Source organism: Drosophila bipectinata, chromosome 2L (genome assembly GCF_030179905.1).
Source record: "Drosophila bipectinata strain 14024-0381.07 chromosome 2L, DbipHiC1v2, whole genome shotgun sequence".
In the NCBI taxonomy this organism is placed as follows: Eukaryota; Metazoa; Arthropoda; class Insecta; order Diptera; family Drosophilidae; genus Drosophila; species Drosophila bipectinata.
The window spans coordinates 3,487,048-3,498,243 of record NC_091736.1 but is presented as its reverse complement, the minus strand read 5'-3'; the positions used below and the strand labels follow the sequence as shown (position 1 = coordinate 3,498,243).

Genomic DNA, 11,196 nt, shown 5'->3' with positions numbered 1-11,196 from the left:
TGATTAGCCATGATTGCATTTCTGTCAGGCTTTTGCCAGCTTTTCGGATATGCTTTACTAAACCCATCCCCAGAGGCTTCAGATTAGTTTGGTGCAGCATAGAAGAAATAGGAGAGTAGTCACAAAAAAAAATATGGGAAAACAATTTGAGATGCGGAAAGAAAGGTGAAGTGGGTCTTTGTGTTTTTGTTTTATGGGCCGGGGATGCTCGACGAAAACCGTGAAGCCATGATTGATGCGCTCCTCGAGCGCCTCCGCGTTTTAGTGGATTTCCAAATTGCTTTTTTCATGCTGACAGTCAGGACGAGGACGGGTGCGACTGCGACGACGACGTGGCAAGCCAGCGGCAGTTATTCAAATGCAAACGACAGCTGTCAAAATGGTTTTAACTAAAAATTCGACTTTATTTTTTCCTTTTTTTTCTATCTACTTGCAGCCGACATCATCTACCACCCATACCCAAATCCAAGCCCACACCCACCATCAGCCTGGCCGAAAAAAATGGGCCAAATGTCAATGAGTGAGTGGGCTGTGGAAACGCGGAAAACTATACCGGCAGACTGGATTCCAGTGCCTGTCCTGGCCAAATGATAAGCTAGCTTTGGCCCGATAAACGAGGAGGAAAAAATAAAAATAACAGAGAGCGGGGCAGAGAGCTAAAAGCCAAGTCAATGTCGCTGCGGGCGGCCAACCAAGTCCGGATAGCATCGACGATATTGCTTCTGACCCTGCTGGTGCCCCTGAGCCGGCAACATCAATTCGAGACGGATGCCACAACGCGTCATCAAAATGTCCGGGACACCGTGGCGGATCAGAAGTTTTCGCTGCCCGCCGTGCCGTTACCACCGCCACCGCCCTTTACGGCGGTGCAGCACAATTTTGCATTAAATGCTTTTGCGGGAGGCGAGCAGGCGTCTCGGCCCTCGTCCTCCTCGTCCGCCTTCTCCGGCAGTAGTCCAGGATGCGGCGGCGTCCTCAACAAGCGTTACGGCATTATCCAAACGCCGAACTTCCCGCACCGTTTCGCCACGCCCATCGAGTGCGTTTGGATAATCGACGCCTCCGAGCTGCCCGTCCAGGGCAACGTGTCCATCGTGGTGTACCTCACACAACTGTATGTCCTCAGTGGTCTCAAGTTCACCGAGTACATGTACTACTCCGACGACTTCAAGGTGCCTGCCCACCGCATCTTCACGCTCACCGAGGACGACGTAACCCAGGTCACTTGGGTGCAGTTCCACAGCCAGTACCTCGAGATCCGTTTCACCATGGCCACCTTGGATGGCACCCACCTAAGAGCCCTGGACCGTTTGCTGGACGTCTACGGGTTCAACATCACCTACGAAGTGCTAAACGATGTAAAGGAGACGCAGTGCAACACTTTGCAGTGTCGGTTCCTGGGAGATTGCTATGCAAGTGAAGATTTTAGGTAAGTAATCGAGAAGTAATCGACCATTGTCGATACCATTGATTCTTAACTTATCAATAAATGTACATACAAATCTTTATTTAGTGTTTTAATTTTCTGATTAAACCAATTAATTTAAGTTTTGTATCTCCTTGTACTGGAAGCTCCTTGTACTGGAAATAGCACGTTAGAAAAGAGTAACATGCAGGGCACCCAACATATTACTCATACGCCACGTTGCCTAGGACTTGGCGCGGAAAATGAAATTTATATTTGTAGATCTTTATAGATGAAAGATATGCACCAATTTCGTTTATGGTTTCTCCATACGCTATTTTTTTGTAGACTAGGCCTGGTACGCTGGTCAAATGCTTAATTTTTTCAGAAAATGTTACTTAAAACTGAAACACGGAATGAAAAACTTCACTTTAATATAGTACTAGAGTTTGTTGAAGCTCCCATGTGTTCATATATGTGAATAAAAGCAACATTTGTTGCCCTTTGTAAGTCAAGCTCGACAACTCAAGCGATCCGGCAGTCTGCCGGCGGTTTCCCCGCGGACACGGCGGGCACCTGCGTCCGGAATATGTAGCATTTTTAAGCGAAAACGAAACTTTTACGGCCCGCATCGACCCTTTGGCGAAAATATGGCAATGTGAAAGTGAAAACGGTGGAGAAACGGCCCCAGATTTTCTCGTTTTCAAAACACAATTCCCGTTTTGTTTTTCAGACAAATCTATACACCCGGCAGCGGAAAATCACCGACAGGTTGAACCGTCGAAACTGCTAACTGCTCGCCCATCAATCTTTTGGCCCTTTTTGCGAACAGAAAACTTGTTCAACTGGTCCCGGGCTTTTGAGCTTGTGTTTTTGGGCTTTGGGTTCATGGGTTACGTTTCGAGGCTCTCAAAACTAAACCAAGTGGGAGCCATACATTAGTAATGTTTCAATAAGTGTAGCCCAAAAAAAAAAAAACCCGAAAAACAACTACCTCCGTATTCTGTATTCCGTATTTTGTATTCCGTACTCCAGAGCAATCCAATGCCAAACCCATGTCAGCAAAAAGGAAAGGTATGTGTTCGTGAAAAACCGTATGAAAAGTCAAAAGAAAAGCGAACAGAGCGCTTGATGCATTTTCCCTGACAAAATCCAGGTAGTGCGGTTTTATGAATAAGCTTCGCAATTGAGTTTGACGTGAGGAGGGCTTGCGGTATTGTACTTACAATGGCATGACAAGCCGTGGACGGGTTCTTTGCCAGGGGCTTGATTAATTGAAGAGCTTCTACATACCAGCTTGATGCACCCTCAGAGATTTCTTTACCCCCAGCCCACTCCATCAGATTGCGGAAATGGCGGAAACACTGCGGCCAAATAAAAGGCAAATAAAATTACAATTTCAATTGCCAAACCAATTATAAAGTTAAATGACAACAAATAGACAATTTTAAGGTAATTAACACGTAAATGCCAACCGGAACAATGACCCCACAGGAGGTTAAACAAATCAAATTAATTGCGCGATTTATTTTTTTGGACTGGGTAGAGGGCAGTATCGAGAAACTTTTGCCTTCGGTTTGGCCTTCTAAGTAGAACAAGAAGTTGCAACTTCCCAGCCTACTTAACATAATTATAATTAATTACTAGACCCAAGGCCGCGCATTCGGACAGCTAATTGAATATTAATATCAATGTCGAAATGTGAGTGAAATTCGGTGAAAGCGAAGGCCAAAAATTAATATAAAAGTGACAGCTGAACTTAGTCTGGCCCGGCTCATCAGAAGAGCAATATAATTTCGCGCCTGCCACGTACCGTCCCGTAAGTTAATTACCAACTAGAGGCAACTGGGGGCTTGGGGGGCTGCTCATCCTCCACTAGCACTACGTGCCTTAGATAACGAACTTCCGTGCCAAATATCTCTCAGTGCACGATGAGGCGAACGGGGATCCTGGATGGAATGGGTGGATGTGCCAGTGGCTGTCAAGTGACTTGTGTCAGAGGCAAGGCATCACATCTGCTGCTCCAGCCGTTGTATAAACAACAAAACAGTCATGCTCATGTTGTCAACTGTTACCCCAATCTGAGGATGAGGAGGTCGGTCGTCCCGCCTCCGTCTCCCAGCACCCTCTAAAAAATCCATCCCCTGGCAGCACAATCTCTCATTGCATTCTCGTTTATGGCACTCGTTTCCAGCATCTCCTTTGTTAAGATAATGTGCGAAAAATGCATAGCATCGGGGAATGCTAAATAGATGGTAAAAAACGCGGGGGTGTTCGTCCCGAAACTTTATGTGTCATCCAGTGTGCGTATGCTAAGTCCTCCCCCGTTTATTAATTTTTTTTTGCTGCCCCTTTTATACTTTTGAAGTGCCATATCCTTGGCTTTGAAGGAGTCACCATATTCTGGTATGGTTAAGTTCATAAGAATAGTGAAAGTTTATTTTTTTTAGTTTATCAAATAAAGTTAATAGTAAGAGTTTATGCTTTGGTGGTTCTATTTTATTTCTTAAGTTATAAAAATATAAGCTTAATAAACACCATAAGACCTAATATTTTAGACATAATTGTGGGTACATATGACTCTCTTGAAAAAAAATTTTATTCCTTAAAATGTGGAGCTTATTACTCCTTAAAATGTGGAAAGTAAAAGTGTCAAGTGCAAGAGAGTGACGAGAAAATTTAATTCTTTTCAGGAGTGAACGTTTACTTTCAGTCTTGTGTTTTAAAATAATTTTTTTTACACAATTCCTTGCAAATCTCATTACCACAATTCTACTAACCAAATAGAATGGCCAATAAAATTTCTATAAAATATTCAAAATGGTGCTGAGCTGCAAACTGCTTGCAGAAACTTTAGAAATTCGCTGCAAAAGCCAAAGAGCAGAAACAATAAGGCATAAACAATTGGCCAAAAGCCAGCAAGTTGAAGTTTTTGTTCGTTTCCATTTCGCCAGCGCACTTCCTTTTGGCTCCTGCATTTATTTCGACTGACTGAGTCCTGGCTGGTAGCTGGAAGTATTTTTTGTTTTTTTTTTTTTGAATGCATTTATTTGTTGAGCGTTCATCAATTTGCTGGTGGAAAGTGGAAATCTGTTGCACTTCACCGCAAAACTCAACAGAGCAGTAACCAATTTATATTTTTTAAATACTTTTTACGGTTTTAAGCCATTTTTGGCAGGGTGTGGCCCTGGATGGCTCTTACTTTTGTTTTGTGTTTTCTTTGCGTAGCTTCTCTATATATTTTCATTAACAGACGCTTAATTGAAAAACTTTTTCGCTTTGAGAACCCGTCCTTTGACGGGCCGGCCCTTTATTGAACCGAATCAGTAATTTAATCTATTTTTCCTTTAAGTTTTCCAAAAACAAGTCAGAGAAAGGCACCAAAATGTATACACAGTATTGCAAAAAGAATATTATTCTACACCCTTTTTTTTTGCTCCAAAAACTTGTTAACTTACAGTCTGGCGGCAGAGTTTTTGGTCTAAAATACAACAATGTATATTTGAGTGCCCAAAAATGTAAAAGAGGCCGTAAAATCCAATCCCGGAGCCAACTGATTGGCAACCTTTTTTCGAGGGCAGCTCCGTAAACAGGGCCGAAAGAAGCTGCACCAACGGCAATGACATCGGCTCCGAATTAGGCCACATTCGGGCGGCATATTGTGGGGTCCAGTGGCTTGAGTGGGGCGGGTGGCTTTTTGGGGCAATCAATGTGCGTTGCCGCTGGCTATGGATCTGCGTCCGTTTCCAGTCTTGGCCTTAACTTTAATAACAAAAAGCGAACTGGTGCTGAACAAACACAATGTCAGCACCAAATGAGATCAGACCAAACAAAGACAGAGAACAGGGCGGTCGTGACGGGGCGGCGTCCATTCGTGCAACTTGCACATGCCACTTGGCTTGCCGCATGGCAACTGTGTCAGTGTCATTCCGATTCGCCTGCGCCAGAGCCTCTTGCATTGTTTGCGATGTCAAACATTGTCATTTATCCAAAGTCGACGAACAAGCGCCCTGGGAGCTGCACTTGCAACTGCCACAGCCACTGCCACTGCCACTGCAACTGCAACTGGTCAGAGTCCCGAGCTTTGCATATTGCAATTATGTTTTGTTTGGGTAACGAAATTCGCCCATTTTCACATCCCTATCCAAGTCAGAGTCCTCCATAAGAGGAGCATGTGGCGCTCAATTAAAACTTTTTCCTGCCAATGTTGTGGTAATTTCGTCCTTTTAATTTTCCTGTCTTGCAGCCCAGATTGGCTCTTTCCAGGAACAACAGACGTTATTATTTATTTCAAAAGTTGTAAGATGCATGAAAATGTGTGTGGGTTGAAGTAGAACATAAAAAACTTTACCTGCATGCGTACCTGGGGTTTCATTTGCTTCAAATTTTAAAATTTGATATCAGGGGAAATCATATACCCAATAAAAAATAAGGTAGTAGATTCTTAGGGTTAGATTTTTTTTTTAAAATAAATTATATTAATTGTTTAAAAGAAATAACAAGATTTAGAGCCATGTGCTTGAAGATACATTTATATATTTTATTCTTTAAAAACAAAGCCATTAAAATTCAACAGCAAAACACTTACTTATTTGTATATATGCCACACCGCGTATATATATATATATTTCATATTAATATCCCACACATCCTTTGTGTTTTACGATTGCCTAGCCGCAAACCATATCAGGACTTCTATCCTTGCCGCCCGCGCACCTTTCCACATACATACTCCCATCAAATTAAATTTTATTGCATTAGGCGAATGGGTGAAAAAGTAATTGCCAACATTTCAGCCTTTCCTTTCTTTATATATACTATATGTGTATTTTTTTTTTTCAACCGCTTCTTTTTACGGTTACACGTGCCACTGGCAAGAAAAAAGCAATTTGTTGTAATTTCATTGCGTTTCCAGGACTGAATGGCCAGGCCCAAAGGAAAACATACAGACATCTAGGAAACACACAGGACACGAGTACAGAAATACATATGCCATTACTTAAAGTTGAAATAAAATATGTGAGAGTGAACACTCATCAGTCATTCAATGGTTGACTTTTCATTTATTGATTCGTTCGAATTAAAGCCATTTAATGTGGTGGAAATGTAGAAGCTTTTCCCAAAAAGCATCTCAAATATTTAAGTTTCTTTTTGGCCCACTAAAAATGGGGAATATATTTATGATTCTTTTTATTTTTTTCATCATATTTTTCATCCCATGCACTTTGGCTCTTTGTCAAAAATCTGCCAAAAAATCCCGCTACTAAGTAACCATTTTTCGGGAAAAGCCAAAGGCACTACTGGCGTCTCATCTGACATATTCATGGCATTCATACTATGGGCCATATGTGTGTGTTATGCCGTTTCGGTTTAGGCCATCGTCGTCATATTCGAAATGCAGTCAAGCATCGCCTCCTCCAGCTCCCCAAGCTCCACGAGCCCTGTTGTCAGCAGTTTTTCGAGGACGGTCCCCCCATAAAGTTGTTGCAGATTTTTGGCAAGCGATTTTAATTGTTCAGCTTTTCGGAATATGAATGAATTTAAAATGCGCAAAATTGGTTTGCCAAGAGCCAGTCAAAACAATGCCCAATGCCCCCTGAGAGAGCCCAGCCGAACTGGTAACCGAAAATATATATTTATGTATATCTCTGTGCCTCCAACGAAATGTTGAACCGTATGGCGGTATGTGGTACTACTACTATGTGTGCGGCACATTTAATTTTTATTTAAAACAAAGGGCCGGCAGCATCAAGCACGTATAAAGGCAAAAATAAAATTCAGTGTGCCAAATACTTTTTTGTGTACAAAAAACTTTCGAAGTGCACATGTCGCAAAATACACAGAATTATGCAAAAAACAAAAATAAATTCGAAAAAGGACCATAAGGACTACCAAAAACTCGCAAACATACGGCCAAATACAGCTGCAGGTGATTTTCGACGATTCGTAAAAAATGCAAAGCCCGTTTCATTGAAATGAAGAAGGTTTAGTGCAGGCGCTGATGCGAAAATCTCCAGTGAGAGAGAGTTTTTGTCCTTTTCGTGATATTTCTTTATCCTTACGAACAACCCACGTTGTTTAATTTTAAGTTTACATACGGGTGGTGTATTTCAAAAGGGCTTCCTTCTATCCAAATATTGTACAAGATTCTCCGAATGAGAACAATATTTTGTTCTTTTAAATAAATCCAAGCATATGTGCGTGCCTATATGATGTCCTTCAAAAAATACTTCCGTCACAGAAGGCCTAACAAGAAACGATGCCCATAAATAGGCAACATTATATGTTGCAAGAATCGCAGATGTCAGGACAAACTGGCAATTAATTTCCGTTCTACAAGGACAATAGTTCTTGTGTTAGAGCAAGGCCAAGTTTAGGGCAGCCTGCTATTACCAAATGCAAATGATAAATGACCGTAAAGAGTATAATTTTGTCTTCGTTGAATAGTAACTAACAGACGAATATATTTTGCATAATTGCGGCCACCAATGACGAAACTTTTGCGAAACGCCCTTCGTCTAATACTTCTGTCTCCGCAAAAGATTTCGCATAAAAGTACAACTTTTATGGGGCGTCAAAAGTTTCCCAGTTTCCCAGTCACTTTTTGTTTTGTCCTTCGTCCCTGGGGAACATTTGATTTTTCGACCATTCTGACTAAGCGGCGTTAAAGTTTTTTGTTCTCTTTTTTTTTCTTATCATAGATCTGAATTTGATGATAAACGTCGAGACAGGGGTTCCTGCAGATGGCACTAATAGATCAATTAGAATTTTTCTTTCATTGAATAGGCATTAGGCTTAAACGAAATTTCCTGGAAGTGGCAAAACAAAGAAAAAGGTTATTTTTTTACGCTTTATGAGTTCTTGAGAACCTGAACCTTTTTTGGTGCTTTTTTTTAAAAGTAAGTAGCATGAGGAAGGTCGGAATGGAAAATTAATTTCAGTTGACGTGTGTCACCAACGCATGACTAACAACAAGGACTAACAACAGGATTGCAATTGTTGCTCTTTCAGCTGAATAACGAGCGACAGGGTTGGAAATAAATGGCAAGGGATGCCCAATTATTTTCAACAAATGGTTACACATTTTCCCAAAAAAATAAAAAACAAAAAAAAAGTGGGAAATAATGGGTCAAACCGGGTAACCCCAATTAAATTGTCAAAAATTTGTGATTTCAAATGTCTGCAAAGTTCAGGACGATAATTACATTTGTAAGGGATTGAGAGAGGTTTCCATTAAAATTGTTTAGAATAAATGACAAGGGGAAAGCTTTCTTTAATTACCTTGTTTGAAAGTTAAAAAAAGAAAATTTCTTTTTAAAGGCATTCTGAACAGATAACTATGGCTGTGAAGCTTGATTTTTGTTTGATTTTTTAGCATTTAAATATCAGAATTTCGAGTAAATAGTATCCTTCCCCTTTGACCTTCCCACTCAATAAACTAATCTCTGTTAAGGCTTTTTTAGCCTGACCTTGGCTGGGCAGCTTATATATATTTAAATTATTGTCTGTGACCCAGTGCTTGACCTTTGGTATCACATAGCATCTTCCAGTATATACATTGTACATATATCTGATGATGATGTCGAAGTGGGATTTCAAATAACTAAGAATTTAGCTTAGGCACGTACTTAAAACAACAAATTCCACATCAAGTGGGTCCAATAAAACTTTTATGAGTCACAATATCTGGGCCAAAATAAATGCGTGTCCTGCGCCAGCCGCTCTGACAACTTGTCGTCTCTGAATTTGACCATTGCTGGCCAAAAAGTTTGCAGTTCCCCAACCAGATCGGAGATATACAATTCGAAACGTGCTCACAGTGTCCGGTTTTTGTCCTTGCAGCTCCTATGGGTGTGCCTGTTTTTCCGGCTTCAGTGGCAGCGACTGTGGACATGGTCCCCTCTGCGAGGATGTTCACACCAATGTCTGCCAAAATGGTGGCACTTGCAAGTAAGTATTACATGAGGATAGGAAGTGGCCAAAAATAATATCGGTTTTTTTAGAGAAATTTAATAAATTCTTCTAATCAGGGACAGTACCTTTAACTTTTATTTCTTTATATCTAAAGTCTCATTGAAATCGATTTTATGCAAGTGATTGTTTTCTTATCCTTTATTTTCCATTTAAAGAAGCTTTGTAAGTGTCACCATTCTCGGTACACACAATTAAAGATAAGTGCCTGTTTCGAAAAGATATGTTTATTTTTGGCCAATCCTCCGTGTTATCGGCTTCAACCGGATTTCCTTTTTCCGGCCGCCATTTTCTTATTGTCGGATCATCATTTGCAGGCACATCGGCGACGCCGCCATAACTTGCCACTGCCCCAAAGGCTTCAAGGGGACCAGATGCGAAATACCCGAAATAAATGAGACGACACTGGGTAAGTGCAGTAATAAATGTTATTTCCAAGATATGTATGTATGTGTATATGCTGTGAGTTGTAAGGCGGCTAATAGGCGCCATGGCCAAAACAAAAGATATACAAAAAAGGAGAGGCACATAAAATGAGGGAGAAAAGGACGAGGGTGGACAAAAAGGAGCGGCTGTTAAAGTGAAAATGTAATTACAGAAATAATTAGCCTTAAAAATGCACTCACTGCCAGCTGGGGTGCTGGCGTAGACACACTGCAGACAAATTGAAAGGAAGGGCATGAAGTGGGTGGGTGGTAGCCTTCTCCTCTTTCTCTCACTATCCTACCTTTTCCCACTGAATGTCCTTTCGCGCCATTTAATCGGCAAGTGCGTGCAAAAACAATAAAAGTATATATACGAGGAGCAACTGCAGCGGAGAGAATTAAAAGGGAACAACCAACCGGCAACACAGTGGAAAACCTCAGGTTGTCACTGGCCGGGATCCGTGCCAATTTCCATCCTGCTGCTGCCCCAGCTTCTGCCGCTACTCCTGCTGCACAGGACCCCCCTCGGGGTGGCTCTTGACAAGAACAACAACGTCCATGTCACCAGTCGGCAGGAATGTTTAAGCTTTAAGTTCTGCAGTTCATTGAATCGTAGAGTGCCTGCAATGGTAATGAGTTCGGAGGATGGATGCAGGATGAAGAACCGGAATCCGAATGTTTCCAGCGTATTTCAAGTTGTTCCGGTTTTCCGCGAATGAGGAAATGTACTGAAAATAATCAAGAATATTATTAAAAAAAGAAGTCATACTTATGATGAGGTATTTTGGGGATACCTTTTATGGAATTTCAATATAATATTCCTGCAGACCTTGGTATAAATTTCTAAAATTGAAAAATGCATATAGGTGTCACAGATTAAGGTCAAGCATAGAAAAAAAAGGAAATTCCAATTTTATCGACCTTATTCCGGTATTTATGAAACTGAAAAGGGAGGAACCTGAAAAATGCTTAGCATAGTTGAGTCTATAATTTGATGTCCTTTAGGTGTTATACATTTTTTTTTCCCAGACTTGAATTATTGCCTTGAATGTCACACATATTTCACATTGATTGACCCATTTCGAGAGCCATTACTAAAGTTTTCATTACCTCTCGACAGGCTGCACCAGGAATACCAGCTCCATTGACTGCCATCAGGCCTGTGACTTTGACAGCCACAGTGGCGAGGGATCGTCCTTTGGGCAAAGTTATTCCGCCTTGAAGGGCAGGGGGATTTCGGGCCGGAGTGGCAAGACGCGCTACGAGGTCACCATGCGACTGGGGGCCAATCTAACGGGATATTATCGACATGCCGAGCGGGAGCAGGTGTCGGGCGTTATGGAAAGACAGGTGAGTTAATTGCATTTGTTTCTTGATATATGTACATTGTAGGCC

At 41.4% G+C, this 11,196-nt stretch overlaps 1 protein-coding gene across 3 annotated transcripts in view; it reads left to right on the top strand.

Moving 5' to 3' along the window:
- LOC108124411 (uncharacterized) overlaps nucleotides 1–11,196 on the top strand; it is a 105,452-nt gene that overhangs the window by 30,052 nt on the left and 64,204 nt on the right. For all 3 annotated transcript variants that reach the window (XM_070277553.1, XM_070277555.1, XM_070277554.1), the window contains exons 3-6: nucleotides 437–1,429; nucleotides 9,248–9,355; nucleotides 9,694–9,785; nucleotides 10,922–11,151. In XM_070277553.1, the coding sequence (XP_070133654.1) occupies nucleotides 672–1,429; nucleotides 9,248–9,355; nucleotides 9,694–9,785; nucleotides 10,922–11,151 (1,188 nt within the window). In that variant the 5' untranslated portion in view covers nucleotides 437–671. The remainder of the gene's footprint in view (nucleotides 1–436; nucleotides 1,430–9,247; nucleotides 9,356–9,693; nucleotides 9,786–10,921; nucleotides 11,152–11,196) is intronic.